The sequence below is a fragment of the Drosophila ficusphila genome, unplaced genomic scaffold, assembly GCF_018152265.1.
Source record: "Drosophila ficusphila isolate 14025-0441.05 unplaced genomic scaffold, ASM1815226v1 contig_414, whole genome shotgun sequence".
NCBI lineage: Eukaryota > Metazoa > Arthropoda > Insecta > Diptera > Drosophilidae > Drosophila > Drosophila ficusphila.
The window spans coordinates 10,779,723-10,797,018 of record NW_025064328.1 but is presented as its reverse complement, the minus strand read 5'-3'; the positions used below and the strand labels follow the sequence as shown (position 1 = coordinate 10,797,018).

Sequence of the window (17,296 nt, the reverse complement as noted above, 5' to 3'; positions counted from 1 at the left end):
AGAGGGGCAACTGAAGGCTGGGGGGCAGGTAACTAGGAGCTGGAAGCTATGAACGGAGAGCTGGGCGCCGAGAGCGGTATGATGATACCGCCCAGTTCCCAGCCAGCCAGATGGCCGTGTGCCAGGTGGTGCCACAATTTAGTGGCCGGCTGCTGGATTGTGGTGCAGCAGCTGATGCCACTGGCAGTGAGCCACTTCCTGCCATCCCTGCTGCGATCCACCTTTCTTTGTGGGGCCATCAACTGTGTGTATGTGTGCTTTTCGATTTATCGGGGCTACAAATACGGGCGGGGATTATGGTTTTGGCACACAAATTTATTGATAATACATCGGGCGGCGAAAGGGTTTAATTAAATTCTCGATTCCGGAAAATCAATACCAGTAGAAGAATTTCATTCCGAACGGCTTTGCAGGCTCTTCTGTGTGACAGATGTTAACGTTTTGTCAAGCAAATAAATGTCGGATATAACCGCATAAAACATTTATGAGCCCACCAGCACATGCAGCACTCGTATAAGTGAAAAGACAAATTTTCCACATTGCGGCCAACCTTTGTGAGCCCCGGCAATTGTGTAGGCCATTTAAAAGCCAACTGCCGCAATAAGATTACAAACACATCGAGATTCCCGTGCCTGTGTATAAATTAGTATTAATAATGTCAGTTGGCGAGTGTGCAGGGTGCAGGGTCATAAAATATGTGTGCCAGCAGAAAGTTTACATTTCACATTTAATATGTGAATTTATTTTATTTATCAGCTGCAGCTCCCGGAAAAAGATAATAGACGACTCGCTCGTTATTTCCATAGTTATTGCTGAATAATTCTGATATATGGCTGTTGTGCACATTTTTCTTGAGCATTTTCTTCTTTCGCTTTTGCCCTTCTTGGCGCATTGAAATGTTAAAATGAGACGTCTGATATTTGCTTGTTTCTGTCCAAGGATTTCCTCTTTTGAATGCAAAAGTTTCGCCAATTTAAATTATTTACGCCAGAAAGCAACTCAATCAAAGAAAGGCGAAGGAATTACAAGAAAACCAGACGGGAAAATATGGCATTCCCTTCTTTATAATTTATTTAGTTCTTTATCTTTTAAATGTATTTTGTATTAAATTTGTCTTTCAGTTCTAAGTAAATAATACGACTTGTTGTAATTGGGTTATTTTATGGCAAGAATAAATCCATAACTTAACAGAGCGATTCTTTTAATATATACCTATTACTAATCGGCTTCAATTTGGCCAACAAACGCAGATCCGCAGCCGCAAATCGCAATCAAGTTTATTGTAGCATACTTTTCTGAGCCAGACCTGGTAATTGTCAGAAATTGGGAAAGGGAGAGAGGAAACCCGGCACATTAGGCGACGTCGTGCATAAAAAGCTTAATGAATGTCCCAGAGCCGAGGCCCACATCCTTGGCCACACCAACACCAACACAAACACACCAACACAGATTCAGCGGCTTAATCCTGGCCAGCAGATATTGCCAATTACACGCACGCTCGAACGGAATGAAAGCGAGAACTCTGATGCTCTGATGCCGGGAAACACGCGCATCTGGCCGCTTTAATCTAACTCATTAGCGGCGACACTTTAATTAATATGCCACCTCGTCCTTTCCCCTGTCCTCTGTCCCGAGTCCTGTATTCTAAGTCCTGTACTCTGAGCACTGAGATGACAGGATCGCTGACCGGCAAATGAATTGCTACGACAACGTGCGCAAGACGCGTCATAAATGCAAATTTATGGCAAATGATTACATTAATGTTCTGGGTTCTCCTCCGTCCCACAGCCACCATAAACTTTTAATGCCGCATTCTGATTTAATTAGCCTGATTTACACGGACAGCAGCTTGAGCGGCGGGGGACGTGTTAAGTTCAAATTGGTAATTGATGCACGGAGAATAAACATCGCATTAAAGTTTAATAGCTCTATTCACCTGACTTTTCTTGGGGGAGAAAAGTTTACTAAACAGAATCAACTTTTATAGTACTTAAATCTTATACATTTCTTTTTGTTTATAATCAGAAATTGAATTAATTGTCAACTTCGAATTGATTTCCGTTGATTCAATCTGAAAATGGCAGTTTAATGACTTGTTTTTATCCCAGTGGAAGATAGTCAAAAGCATATTGGATCTGTGACAGATGTGTGGTCAGATTTATTTATGGTTGCCAGCCAGCCAAGTTGCATAGTTGGCATTAAGTCAATCCCATCACAAAGGACCAGGGCAACATTGTCAGCGTCCAGGATATCAGAGGCGGGTCGTAACCCAATCCGCTTAGCAGTTGGAAGGGCGGAATATTGTTGCTGTTGTGACTTGTTTGCGACATAATATTGTGAGTGGAGGAAGCGGTTTGTTTTTAGAATTCCTCATGCGGCAGTGGGGACAAACATTGGAAACTTAATGATGCTCCCATCAATTGAAATGCAAGCGCAACAAGCAACAGCGGCAGCAAAAAAGATATAAAGATAGTTGTACGTATAGAGATACAAATAGAAGACCAGTGACCGTTCACAAAATCAAATAGAAAGGTAGTAACGAAAGGGAAATGCTCTATACAATTTATTTGAAAAACTAAATACAACTTTTGTGAATTAGAACAAGAACTGTTTTTTTCCCAGTTCCAGAAGTCTTGACAAGAAAGACAACCCCATTTATTTTGCTTCATTCCATTATAGTATCCTTCTACCAAGTTAATCCCATAAACAAGGATTCTGTTTGTGTGGCCGCAAGAAGCGTGTCATTAGAAAATCAGATCAGATACCCTATAATCCAGTGGAGCGCAAAGAATAACAAGCATTGTTGGACGAACCTCCCCACCGATGCCCATAAATAATGGCTCCACCCTGCTGACCCTGAACTGTCCCCGTTTGCCGGGCCACGTCCTGGCCAAATCGAATGAAACCCATTTGTGTTGGGGGAATCGTCATAAAAGCCGGCAACCGGCAGGCCAGAACCAAGATCCTCCCCTTACACCTTTTGGCACCCTCACTTGGCTGTTTGTGTGTAAAATTGAATTTAAATTGCATGTCCAACGTTCCACTTCCGTTTCCGGTTCCGCTCCTTTCTGCACTGGAGCATTGAATTTCAATTGATTGGAAATGCTTGGTCCACGACACAAAACCAGCTCTAATGTCACTCCCTGATAATGCCGCAAACTATTTTGATAAAAAAAAACAGAGAAAGAGGAGGAAAGGAAAGTTTAAATTTAAAACCAGGCGTCTCAGTTAAGAGGATTTTGTTAAGCCCTTTCCATCTCCTCTTTCGACTATTTTTGTGGCTAAAAAAATTATTTAAATTATGCTAAGCACAGGAAAAAGGCAGGCAGAGAGAATTTGGAAAGTTTACATTTCATTTCCCATGAAAGTCGTCTCTGGGCTTATTGCAAATCGACACAGGACCAACACACCTGGTGTCAACGATGTTATTCGCAATAACGTTTCTCATTTCCGGTCTAGACACAGAAATACAAATACTACTGGCTTATTTAAATGCAATTTGCCAGCTCTCCGTTGGCCAGCTCTCCGAATTGAAATGATGGCATTTAACAGCCTGTTTTTGCAGCAGCAGGAAATATTATCAGCATCTGTCAGGCAGGGAAAACATCAAGGGTTTTTGGACTCTTTTGAGCGCTTTTCACACGCCACATTACTTGATTTCCAAAACTGCCAATGCACGGCAGTTCGGAGTGCTATTTCATTTCGATTTTATGCAGTTGAAATAATTAACAGTGTTCAATGCCCAATAAAAGGCACTTCACCTGAATCGAAAATCAGTGCAATAAGAGCATGGCATTTAGGTTTACACACTTCGCATGATTTATACGATTCAATCGAATGTGGCATTTCGGGAAATATACTGAAACTCACGACTTAATGGGAAGAAATGAAACATTCTTAAACTGAAATATGAGATATTTTTGCATGAACTATAAATATATTTTATTTCATTTATTTTTGAGTGAAAATAATAATTCAGTATTTAATCATTATTTTATTACCGGTAGCAAAAAGGAATTTATTGTACACTTGAAAAGGTAAAATGTATCTTTTGGGTTGAAAACTTAACCATTTCATAGGAAATCCCAGGTTGTACACTTTTTGCACCTTTTGTAATTGCATATCCTGGTATCCTGCGAGTACGCGAATCGCGAAAATTTATATCGCGCCCTCGACGGCTTTCGTGAATAATTCAAATTCACAGGTGAACGCGTTTTTTTGACACTTCGCGAAATGAGGAAAATATGCTGCTGCAGCGGCAGCCACGTGTAAAATGTGCAAATGCAATTTGGCAAACTTGACATCGCTGGATGCCATCGCAAATTGAATCAAAATTCAATTTGACAGCGCGTATGCGTTGCCTGTCTTTCTTTTCTTTACTTTTTTTTAATTCCCAACCCTTGCCACGAAGTTGGGAACCCTCTTTAGTCAAGTTAGTCAATTAAAAATAAAAGAAAACACGCTGAGAAATGCAGTCAACACCACTCGCACGGAAAAGTTTTTCAATTTCGGCGAGCGCAGGGCAAAAGTCAAATATCTGAGTAGTGTAAATGATACATACATTCTGCCATTCTGCCATTTTGCCATTCTGCAGCTACATTGTATCGCCTTTGGGGGAAAACTCTTTCTATATTTGCACATGTCCCGCCAGGCGGCGGGTGGTATAAATCCTTCCACATTTTTCAGTTTAGATTCGACAAAGTCTAAACTTTGTGCGGGGCCACACTCGCTTTGCCTCACCCACTATATATCGCATACTATAAAGTACCGAAAAGCATCTCGGCCAACAAGAAGTATAAATATTAAAAGAAGTCGTAAAGAAAATAGCAAGTAGCGGTTTCCATTCGAGGAGCAACTTTTGTTGCGTTTCCATAGACGAGTGTGCAAAGTTTGCAGCTTGTTTGCAACTTGTTTGGCCAGAGAGCAGAGCAAAAGGCAAACTGTGCTACATGTCATCAAATATGAGAACAAAAGTATGAATATCCTAGCCAAAGTTTCGGGTATTGCAGTTCGGAACGCTGAAATTCTGGTGATAAACCAATGCTATTTTCGTTTGGGAGCAGAGCAAAGATTCTGGCCATGTTGTTTAGGCCAATGAGCGCGGCAAACAATGGCATACAATGGCGTAAAACCACATCATCTGCAGCTACCACAAGCCGTTCGGTTCAGCTGCGATGCGTTCCCCTAAACATTCTCGCTTTAAGCCTGGTCAGCGGAATTTCACTTCCAATTAGAGCCGCTGCAACGCCAGCAATTAGGTTAACTGGAGTCAAGGCAAAAAATTCCACAAAACAAAGTCAGATTAAGTAGGGAAAATGTGAAAAATTCTACCGTTTCCACAAAGCAAACAGCACAAAGGATTCTCCGATTAAGGTCAAACAAAATATCTATCAGATTCGATAAAGTAGTTGTTCACTAAGGAAACAAAATTCAATTTCATAGTTATTAAAAAGGAATGTTTATTAAACTGAAAGCAAACTTCAGATTCAAGACAACAATTTTCCTTAGAAAATATTATAAATTTAATTATGGCTAATTACATAGTAAAAATGTAAGTGTATTTTATTTTCCTAACAAAATATAATCAAAGCTTGAATTAAATTTCATTTTGAACCAATCAAAAAGTTCAAACGATTTTTAGTACCTCAAAATAAGTCAATTGCTTTTTGTTAACATTTAAGTAAACACAATTATTGACTTTCAACTTGCACAAAAACTTTCAGATTTCACAAGAAATTCGAGGCCGAAAGCCGAAAGTTTCTCAAATTGAACTTGATTTGATTTTGGTAAATTCGAAGCGAAAAAGCTGCTGCGACAATCGCTTTGATAGCTGTTGGCCTGGCCAAAACGGCATACGCAAATGACTGCGAATGCCGGCGACCACATGCCACTCATTAAGTGGCCAAAGCATTTGGGCCTACTCGGATGGCTTTTAGCCACGGGCCGCACGAGGCCAGAATGCCAGAATGGCCGGCCTGGCCTGGCCATTTGCAATTGAGCAATCTAAACTGACCGGCGATTACAGGACTAAAGGACTAGAGGACTGCATGTCCCCTGCCAACTGACCAATGCAGTTGTCCACTTCCGTTGCGATAAACCCAACACTTCCGTTCTGTCCAGACCAGACACACACACACACACACACACCCAAGGGCAAAAGGGACAGGATACAAAGGATGCATGCGGAAGGAGGAGCCGTAACCTTTGACCCTCGTTTTGGGCGCAATTTCACTGCCAATTTGCTGCATTAATCGCTCGACAAACCGAACAAAGAGCAAGCAAACATTTGCCAGCCAATTTGCTACGCGCCCAAAATTCCAATTTCAATTTCTTCCTTTTCGAGCCAGAAGCAAAGGAAAAACAATTCATTATTGACGCACATTTGCATACCAAATGAGCAGCAAAAACACAACAGAAAAAAAGTTGATAGAAACAAGGCGCTTTTAAATTTTCAAACGGATTTGGCCAATTTTCCACACGTTAGCCAAATGCTTGTGGCCGAAAAAACACTTTAACTCTTGGCCGAGACAAATGCACTCAGAAATGCAACAGAAGCAACAACTGCTGGAAACTGAGAAACCGGAAATGACGCGCAGAGCAGGGAAAATGGCTGACCCGACCGGAAATTGCTTTCATCCCCCCCTTTCTCCATTTCACCATTTCCCCACCCCTTCGGCACTCTTCTTCTGCCTCCCAAGGGGGCTTTTTTTGCATTTCGGAGGAGAACGAAAACCAAACGTCAACAAGTTCATAACCAAAAACCAAGAGAGGGAAACTGTTGCACTCGGAAAAAAATGTGAATGGGGAACTAGTTTTATATAGAAACTATTCTTTAAACAAAGTCTTACAATACATGAAAATTAATTTATAATTAGCAGATATAACGCTAATTTGTTTTAAGCATAAACACTTTGAAAACATTCAAATGATTCCTTTAAACTATTCTCCTATGTTTATTTTATAATTTCATATTATTAAAAAGTATATTTCATTTCACATTACATTAAACGTTTAATGTGTTATCTACAACCTAAGCAAATATAATTTTCTTTTCTTTAATTTCCTTATTAATTTATTTATCAGTGCAAGCGCCTTTCCCCCGCTCATTTCAAACATAGTTACAGCCCATTTGAAGAGCTCTTTTCTCGCGCCTCTCCAGCCATAAACATTTACATTTTACAAGTATTTTCTTTTTGTGGCAGATACAGATAGAGAAACGGGGGGAGGGGAATCGTGGGGCCATAAGCGATGGGGGTTAGGGGTTAGGGGTTAGGGGTCGCCCTGCCAATGGTTTCCATGCCAGTCACGTGCTCTCCCTTGCTTTTTATTTTTATTTGTTTTCTCGCCCTGCTTGAAAATGCTAAAATGTTGACTGCAATTACGCGGCGAAAAACCCCAGCGAGTCCTTGGCCCCCCAAACTTCCCCATGGCGAATGTCTTCGTTTTGAGCCAGTCTCCGCTGGCAGTCATAAATTTTCACTGGCTTTTCAGTGGGCTACCCCAACATCCCCAACATACCCCAACATACCCCAACATGCTATGGTGGGACTATGGACTATGGAGAAAAACCATGAACAATGGGGCGCCAATTTCTGTCGGGAGTAAATCTAAATGAAATCATTTTAGTCCTTGTCCCTCATAAATTCCTAAATCAAATACGAAATTAAGGGAGGCCAAGGACAATAAAGAGATTGTAAAGTTTGAACAGACTTTTGGGTTTATGCATTCCGAGATTTGTACTAAGTTCATTCCATTATTTTATTGCTTATAGTGGGAAAGGGTCAGGTAAATAAAGTTTCAGATGAAAATTACCATTTAAATACATTTAAATAATAATTTAATGTATTTATGTTGATATAATTTTGAAAACATTTAACAAATTATTATTTTATTAATGTTTTCATGCCTTTAAATGCTTTAGATATTTGAACAGAAATTTTTAAAGGACATCCAGTGAGTTTGCTTACCCTCGCAGCTTTAATTAATCTTTGCTGGTGGTTTTTATTTGTTTATCCTGCCCTATTTGACGCCTTTCCGTCTCTTTCGCACCGATGGCTTCCTTCTCTTTCCGCCGCAGCGATGCTGTGTCTGTTCTCTCTTTTGAATTTTGAGTACTTGATAGCAATTTGTTGTTGAGCATTTTAATTGCTCGCGTGTTGTTTCACTTGGCTTTTCCCTTTGAGTATTCACCACCCCCCATCCCCATCCCCTCTCAACTGTGGCACCACCGCAGACGGTGGTTCCCCACTCCCCCTTTCCCCTCCCCATTCCGCTGCCTGTGTAAATTCCATTCACACATATATATATATGCGGCATAAAGCGCATATAGCGTATACGCAGCGTTTACGGCACAACCAGGTGGCTCTGCTCCTGTTTCAGGCTCGCTGCTGCCGTGTTAATTTACTTTTCAGCTTGTGGCCATCGGAAAAAGCAGCGGGAACAGCAGCAGCAGCAGCAGCAGCCGAGCTGCTCAATTAACACAAAAAGGAAGCCGAAACAGAGAATGGAACGGGCGAGTCCTGCAGCATTCAGTAATGAAAGGAGTGCAACAAACAAATTGCGAAATGAGGCTCTCCTCCCTTGTAGAAACGAAATGTGAGCTAAACAAATAGAGAACGCCCTCAAACCAAAGGCAAAAGTCTTTTCAACAGCGAGACATTTGACACACGTGCATTGAAAGCGATAAATTAAGGATAGAGATGCCATGCCAGGAAATTGAGTACAAATTGAGATATAATTATGTATGTATACTTATAAGGTTACAATTTCAATTTATAAAAGCATTTAAGGCTTAAAGAAATAAAAAATAGTTATTTTATATAATTGTCTTCAAAATAATTACAAAGTTATTTAAACTCCTAAGATCTCGAAAATTATTTATAAACCTTCATTTTGTTCACCCATTTCTCAGCTATCTATTTTATAGCTTTTTAGTAAATAATATAATATTGGCCCACAATTAAAGTAGAGTATTTTATTTAAATTTAAAATGTAAATAGAAAGGTAAAAATAAACTTCATATACAATAATCTATTCACTTTCAAATAGCACTCTTAAGTTAGTTATTATTATTCAACCATAAAAAGATATTCATCACATACACTAATTTGAATAAGTTGCCTACTTTGTGGCGTCTGGGGAAACTTTAACCGGTGGTCCTTGATCCCAGATCCCAGATGCCAGATCCCAGACCCAAGTCGTCATCCAAAGTCGCTGAAAGAGACACGAAATTGGGGCCAGACGTCGACGATGATGACGATGACTTTGTCTGGACCTCTTTGTCCGACTCCTGACCCACTGTCGGAGGACCTCTTGTTATTCTGAATTTATTACACACACGCACACACTAATGAGCGCCAGTGGCAGAGGTGCTCATAAAAACCTCCCCCCCAACCACTTTGGAGCACCCCCATCCCCACCCACCACTTTCCCCCTCTTGTGGAGCATCAAATGGCAGAGTTTAAACCTCATCGCTGGTGCATAAATTTCAACCAGTTTAGTGCTTTTGCAGCGCCACTCTCCTCGTCATCAGGATGCGTTGCTGTCCATTCGAGCATGTTTAATAAGCGTCGCCATTTTTCATGCGCAGTCAGCGGAGGAGCACCCCACCCCCAATCCACTTTCCCCCCAGCAACCCATCCCTCCCCTTCACTTTCCACTCCCGCGTGATGTAACATCCAGATGGATGGGGCAGCCATGGGAACTATGAGTGCCACGTGAAGAGTTTGCTCTTAGCAAGCCAGTTGCAAAATATTTGAACTGCACGGGGAGCGCACCACAAAAAGTGGCAATGTCACACCACAGGAAATTGTGAAAAGCGGAAATCGATGAACTATAAGTGATTCCTAAACAACGGAACCAAGAAGAACGTAATGATATCACTACTTCAACGAGAAAGGAAGTTATTAATTAGGTTCTATATTTTATTTTCATTTTTAAAATGATGCAAACTAAGTTGTTTAATTTAAATCAATATAAGTTTGCTTTACGATCTGCATTTTATGTGACAAACATGCTTCCTAAATAAAAATTGTAGTATTATAAGAATTTATTTGGTGGACGTTAAATGAAAGTTTTAGGGATCATGCTTTAAGAGGAACATGCCATCCATGAGTAAATATTGTTTCATTTCCTGGCCCCATAAAGATATACATTTTACTACAAAACAGCCTCTTAACCACATGGAGCTCCAGTTTCTTCACATCTGCGATAGGAACTAATGGCGAGGCGACAAATGCAAGACTTAAAGCGAAACGCCCCATAAAGATATGAATCTTCGACGAAACTTTCCCCCGGGAGCAGCGACTCCAACTCAATTTATATGGCATTTATCAACCATTTGGCTTGGGTGTGTGGGCCCCAGACAAAACGTGAATTATGATGATGCTGCAGAAGAGTGACACACCGTTTCGTAGTGGAACATCGTCCTGTTTTTTCTCTTTACCAGGATTCTGCTGTTCTGGCCATTTTGTTGATGTCTGACTAGTATTTTTCCTGCTGTTGTCGGGTGTTTGTTGGTTTTTTTTTTTCTTTCCAGGAGCGGAAAATTTGTCAACTCAGTGAATCGTAAATGTTATATGGAGCGAGACAGGAACATCAAGGCGGAAAGGGACAAGAGCACTGAACAAACAACTGAAAATGTTGTTTGCATTGAAATTTCCTTCGTTTGGTTTTCAATTAGACGACGAGAGCGGCCACCGCGGCGTATGAGCAATGTTTGGCAATAATTTGCGGCTCAAACAGAGCACAGAGAGGGTGGGAAATATAGAAAAACCGCAGGAGCAAGGACAAACAAGGTGGAAGCTCCAAGGACGGCGGCAGTTTAGCTTAAGGTTGACAAATTGCCCAGCGAGGACACGAAGACATGGCAGTACATCTGTAGCTATTAGACACGTAGCCGGAACTCCCTGGGATGAGATGCCCTGGGAAATGGGGAAATGGCGGATGGGGCATGGGGGCGTGGTCCTCACGTCCTGCCAGCGGACATGCTTCAACCAGGTGTTCGTGCGAGTGTGTGTGCGTGCAATAAATTTCACCTGCACACAAGTTGAGCAACAAGAGCGGCGGCAACAAAATCAAGAAAATGAAGCTCGCTTATTTAGTGCCTCCATCTAGTGTTGCCGAAAGTTTATTTTGCCTTTTAATACACTGCAGAAAAACTACCGATTAAAACGGGAATTTAGGTTTTTATCTTTAGTTTTTCGAGTGAATAAAAATGTTTATTTGGATCTGGCAAATAATGTTTGGAATGAATTACGCAGGAATAAATTTTAAGGAATGAATTACATAAAAGAATATTTTTTCAGTACCATTTTGTCATTTTATCATTTTTTCAATTTTAATAATTAAAGTTGGATTATCACTGTTAAAAGTACATGATTCCTTTTACAACTTTTTACTGCCGTCTTTCGCTTTTAAAGGGAGTTTAATTAATTTTTTTTCTGTGTATGTTCATTCTTTGATTTTGTTTTCTACGCTTTTCTTACGTGTGAATTTTGCCTAATTTATTATTTCTCAAGGAGAAATTATTCACGGCATTAGACACATGAAATTAGATTCACTAGAAGCAGAACAAAAAGTAGAAAGTTTTCCCCATCTGCTTTTTTTTTTTTTTTTTTTTTGCTGCACTTCCACAATCATTTACTTAATTATTTAAAATGCTTCATGCAATTTGTGCCAGGCGCTGCTTTTCCTTTTCCCTTCTAAGACAAATGCAATTTGTTTATGGCAAAGCAAAGTGAAGGCAGCAGGAGTCCTGGGGATTTGGCTTTTGTGAGTGCGAAGAAAGCAGGACGAGAACAGGACGCACAGGACGCCCAGGATACGCAGCGCATTTTGCTAAAATTACTTGGCAGCGGCGAAAATGGAAGGAACTGCTGGGAAAGCTGAGAAAGCAAACTCCACAGATGAGTCACCTTGCAACATTAACCCCTTGCCGACGACTTCCATCCACTTTTTCCCCTCCTCTCGAGCAAATTGCAATGCAAATTGAGGGAATAAATGAGGCTCACTCTGATGCTGATGCAGATGCAGATGATGATGTGAATTAGCTTTGCAAATGCTGCTTAATATTTTCCTTTGGCTTATGCAGAAAAACATCGTTAGCTGCAGGCTGAGAAAACGCAGAGCATTTTTGAAAAGTGGGCAATTTCTAAGTGTAAATAAATAAAAAAACTAAATTGTAGTTTTCTCTCAAAAGGCACTTGTTATTATTATTGCCGAGTCGTAAACATGTAGATAAGATAAAAGGTCCGATAAGATACTTAAACAAGCGATAAGTAAAATAAATCACTGCTTATCTAATTTGACAATTTCATAGTACTAAACAAACAAGAAATTCATTTGCATAGGCCTTAAATAGCATTACTTAATCGCACATTTTCTAATTTATGGCTCAATAAAATCTCCCTTTGTGTTTGAACAAAAATTCAATTCAAACCTTTTCCAAACTCCATTAGTATTTAAAGTTATTACGAAGTTGTTTACTAAGCTGAATTTAAGCTGCGGGCAAATGTTTCAAATTTCCCTCCGAAAAATAATCCAAATTCATACAACAATTTGAACAGAACCCACCGCAACCTGTGCAAACGTAATCTATATGAACGTAAAGTTATCAAATATCAGAAAATACATTTGGCTTTCCTGATTATTTATGCCCAACATTCAGCTTTTGGGCTAAGCTGCCAGCCACCAAACCAAACCAAACCAAGCGAAACCAACTCGCTCCTAACACTTGCGAAATATTGCGTCTGCCTGTGCGTCATTTTTCAATTTTCCCCATTGGTGCACCTGGAAAAGCAGAGGAAAAGGAGCGGAAAACTGGGCGGGAAAGTGCGGGAAAAAGATCCTAATAAGAAAGCCAACATATGCAGCTACATGTGTGCGGGTTCCAATCAATAGGAGGTGTGGGCGAAGGGAAACCACAAGAAAATCTTTCTGCGGCTTAGAGGAATTTTCGTTTTTCCCATCTCATTTTTATGTGCGATGCGGGCGAATAAAATCACAATTTTATCTTTAGCCGCAAAGTGGAATGGAAATTATTATCGCATAAAAATCTTGGCATTGTTATACCCAGAACGGCCCCACTTGCCACAAAAGTTAATCCCATCGAATTCGCTGGTAATTGGCATCAGTTGAAATCTGATTCATAACAGATTCCTCAACTTGTTTGTGACTTTTTGTAACAAAGTTTCTTCTGCCAAAAGCCGCATGCAAACAATGTTTTTAGCACCTAACCTTTTGTGTTTTCCATGTTTTAGCACAAATTTCGTTGAACAGCAAAGTGAACATGACAGTTTTATAAATGGCTTCACACCGTGTTGGTGGTCTTCTGCTGGCCAACTTCTACATTTGTTTAAATACCACATTTATCTGCTGTTTTTTCTAGGTCAAAACTCGTGTGTTTCAGCTGATGGAACACAAGTTTGAACAGATGCTATTTGATAATAAGTTATAATTTGCAGAGAGAAGTGAATCTGTTTGTGTTTGCTTTAAATTATAATTTAATACGTCTTAACTTATTTAAGAGAAACATTGTTTATATGCATATATTAATTTAATTTTCAGCTAAAAAACCCACAATTATTTTACTCAAGTCAAGAAATTTTATGAGAACACTGAACATTTTTGTTCACCCTTCTATAAAAATGTTCTGCTGCTTTCAAAAAATATTCCACAATAAGTAATTCGATATTTATCTCAATTAATTGGAAAAATATATCCTATAGATATTTTTAGATGCCAAGGTATTTTTCTTTTATTATTTCATATATCAAAGGCAATGGAATGTGACTCACCTCGATGCAGAATTGGCAGCAGCACTGCTGGAGCGCCATGGCCTCGGCCACCTCCTCGACGTCGATGAGGCACAGCTTGCAGGTGAACGGCTGGAAGGCGGCGGCGGTAGTGGGCGTGGCCGGAGTGCCCACCGAGGGCGTAACATCCGCGGAGGCGAGCATCTCGCGTCGCTTCAACGCAATGCCATCCCGAACGCAGCAGGCCTGCGCCGCCTGGTTCGCACTGGCCATCGAGAGCAGGGAGCTCACAGTCAGCGGATAGGCGTGGTTGGTACCGAAGGGTCCCAGTTCCCCGCCCCCCGGTGCCGCAGTGGGCGTGGTTGCGGGCGTAGAATTGGCCAACTGCTGCTGTTGCTGCTCCTGCTCCTGATTCAGATTCAGATTCTGGTTCAGATTTAGATTCTGATTAAGATTCAGATTATTCCCGGAACTCGAGTGCAACGTGGCCGTGGTGACATTGGACGGCGGACTGGGACTGGTCGAGTTGGCAGTTGCCCCGCCACTCAACCGGATCTGGGCATTCACATTGATGTGCGGCTCCTGCAACCGCCGACGCTCCTCCTCCGATCCCATCTCCAAGTGATTCAAGGCGGAGTCCGGACGCGGGACAAACCCATTGGCCAGGGAGTAACGCGATCCGGAGGCAGCCAGCGATAGCAAACTAGAGCACCGGGAGCAAGTGCCCACGCCGTTCATGCTGCTCACACTGTTCCGCAGGCGATTCAGTGGCCGGATCTGCTCCACGCCACCCGAACTGAAGATCCCGCTCCCGTGAACCGCCAGCGAGTGACCCTGACTCCGGCTCTGGCTCAATCCATGGACCTGGCCATGCGACTGGGACTGGCGGGTGAGAGCCAGCACCGTTTCGCACTTGCGGAGTCCCGTGTACTGGACGATCGACTGGGACTTCTCCTGGTGCAGACTGCTGGCGCTGCCCTCGCGTCGCACGATGTGCCATATCTTCTGCTGGACGACGTTCAAGGAGCTGCTCGAACCGCTGATGCTCAGGCTGGTGCGTCCTTGGCCCTGGTGGCCGCCGTTGGCTAGCTGACGGCCAGCGGGATCGCGGAGCACCACATCCTGTTCGGAGGGAGTGCGCGTGATCCGGATCTCCGGGGAGGCGGGTCGTTCCCGATCTGGTAAGCCACCACCTCCTCCGGTGATGGAGCCTCCATTACCTCCGTTACCTTCTCCGTTTCTGCCACGACTGCTGCTCGCCTTGAGTCCCACCAGCGATTTGAGAAAGTTCTCGAAGCGACGCCTTCGCGGCAACTGTCCACCGCCAGAAAGTCCCAGTGAGCTCTCCAAATCCCCACCACCTCCAACTCCGCCTCCTCCTCCTCCTCCGTTTCCATTCGCAGCCAGTGCTCCTCCGTTCCCAGATCCTCCGCCTCCTGCCCCCGTGCCACCCACATCGCCATTCGCCGAGGAAATGATGATCTTGCCGCGCGCCTGCGGATCCAGCAGGGCGACCGTCTCCGCGTCGGCGGAATCGTGGGCGTGGCCGTGATCGTGGCGGGGCGTGGCATGCAGGGCGGCGGTGGCCTTTTGGCTGGCGGAGCGCTGGTGCTGCTTTGTGTTGGCCAGATTGTGGATTGGCGAGGAGTCCTAAGGACAAAAAATCGAAATAAATAAGTTGTTAGCAATATAGGAATTTCAACACATAATTTTGTAATGGACAAATCAATAATATGAACAAGTTGTTATCAATATAGGAATTTCAGCATATAATTTTTCAATGAAAAACAAAAAAACATTAAATTAGATAATGAGTAAAATAAGCGTCATTTTGAAAACAAATGTAAATTAACAAGGAGTCCTAAGAACAAAGTAATGGAATATGTAAGTTGTTAGCAATATAAGAATTTCTAAATATGATTTTGTAATGAAAAAAATGTATTTAGTTAATAGGTAAAACAAGTAAAGCGTCGTTTTGAATAGAAATTTGAATCAACTATTTTTAGATATACTATTTTTATTACACTTACATTTTTATGGATGTTTTGCACATATAAACAAACAGTGTTTTTTTAAGAAAGAAACGTTTATATATACAAACACTTTTTCAAAGAAGATGGGTAAATATTTTAAACAAAAGAAACGTTTATCACTTTTAATTTGTTTAAAAATAACTGAGTTACAACCATATTAATACTTTGAAATATAATATTTAAGAAGTTGTAGGAGCTGATTGAGTTTAGTAAGTGTACTTTAAATATTCTACTACTACTACTACTGAAACTTGTAAATGGGTTCCTTTGAAGTCTGGAATAAACTCTCTAAAAAAAAAAGGGGGGGAAGGGGGGTTGACTCACCCGCGAGTCCTGTTCCAGCTCCTCCTCGAGCGCACTGTAGACGGGGGCGTACCAGGAGTAGGAGAGCTGCTTGCGGGCGGACGGAGCCGCAGCTCCCGCTCCACCGGCGACGACGACGTTGGCCGTGGGTGGTGCCGTGTGGCCACCTCCGTGGTGCTGGTGCTGCTTGAGCGGCACAAGCTTGGCAGCTCCCCCTGCACCTACTCCTCCGCCTCCGCCTCCTCCTCCTCCGGATTGGTTTGTGGTCACCAGATTGTTGTTGTAGCTGAGCGGAAGGCTGCGCCTCTGGTGTTGACCTCTTGTGGGTGGCAAGTGCTTGGTGGGCTTCCTGCCCACTCCGTACAAGCTGCTGTGGTGCTGCCTCCTCTGCTGCTGGTGATTGTGATTGTGATTATGATGCGGATGTTGCGGATGATGGTTGGATCCCTGGTTAGTTAGTTCCTTCTTGGTGAAGATCAGCGAGGCACTGTTCTTGCTCAGCCTTATGGAGCGCTGCTTGTCCACCACCGTGGCCTCGATGTGGGTGAGCAGTGGCACCGTCTCCGACAGCGGCAGCAAGTGCTGCGAGTTCTGCGAGGACTCCGAGGGGAAGTTGATCACAAAGCTCTCGGCGGCGTCATCAAAGACACTCGCTCGAGCGGCACCACTCACACAATCCTCGCTGGATGAGGGACTACTTAAAGAGTTCCTTTTGGCGGATCGGTTTTGATTGTGGCTCTGGCTCTTGAGATCCTTGAGATCCTTCGCGTGCTGCTGGTAACTACTGTAGCTGATCTTGTTCTCCACCAGCAATTCCAGCGGTGGCAGTTTGGCGTTGTGGTTGTGATTAAGGTTTAGGTTGTGGCCTAGGTTTAGGTTGTGGTTCAGGTTTAGGTTGTGCTGACTCCTTTCCTGGTGGATGTCCTGCGGATTGGAGGGCGTGGCGTGTGGGTGCACGTGCACTGGTTGCACCTGGTGATGCACTTCAGTCGACTGCAATCCCGTCGACGCTGGCATCGATGGCATCGCCATGGGTGGCCGCATTCTGGCCCAGACTGCTCCCGATCACCGGGCTCGAAGTGGAGGATCTGCTCAGCTTAACCGTGGCTGGCGACGGTAGCGTCATGCTGACAAAAGCCTGCCGGAAAAAGAACGAAATAGGAGTCAGTTTTGATTCAATAAACTGGCAAACAATGGCTCTTTTAT

At 42.7% G+C, this 17,296-nt stretch overlaps 1 protein-coding gene across 3 annotated transcripts in view; it reads right to left on the bottom strand.

Moving 5' to 3' along the window:
• LOC108096669 overlaps positions 1-17,296 on the bottom strand; it is a 62,360-nt gene that overhangs the window by 3,694 nt on the left and 41,370 nt on the right. For all 3 annotated transcript variants that reach the window (XM_017198442.2, XM_017198443.2, XM_017198441.2), the window contains 2 exons: positions 16,112-17,228; positions 13,797-15,404 (listed from right to left, as the gene is read on the bottom strand). In XM_017198442.2, the coding sequence (XP_017053931.1) occupies positions 13,797-15,404; positions 16,112-17,134 (2,631 nt within the window). In that variant the 5' untranslated portion in view covers positions 17,135-17,228. The remainder of the gene's footprint in view (positions 1-13,796; positions 15,405-16,111; positions 17,229-17,296) is intronic.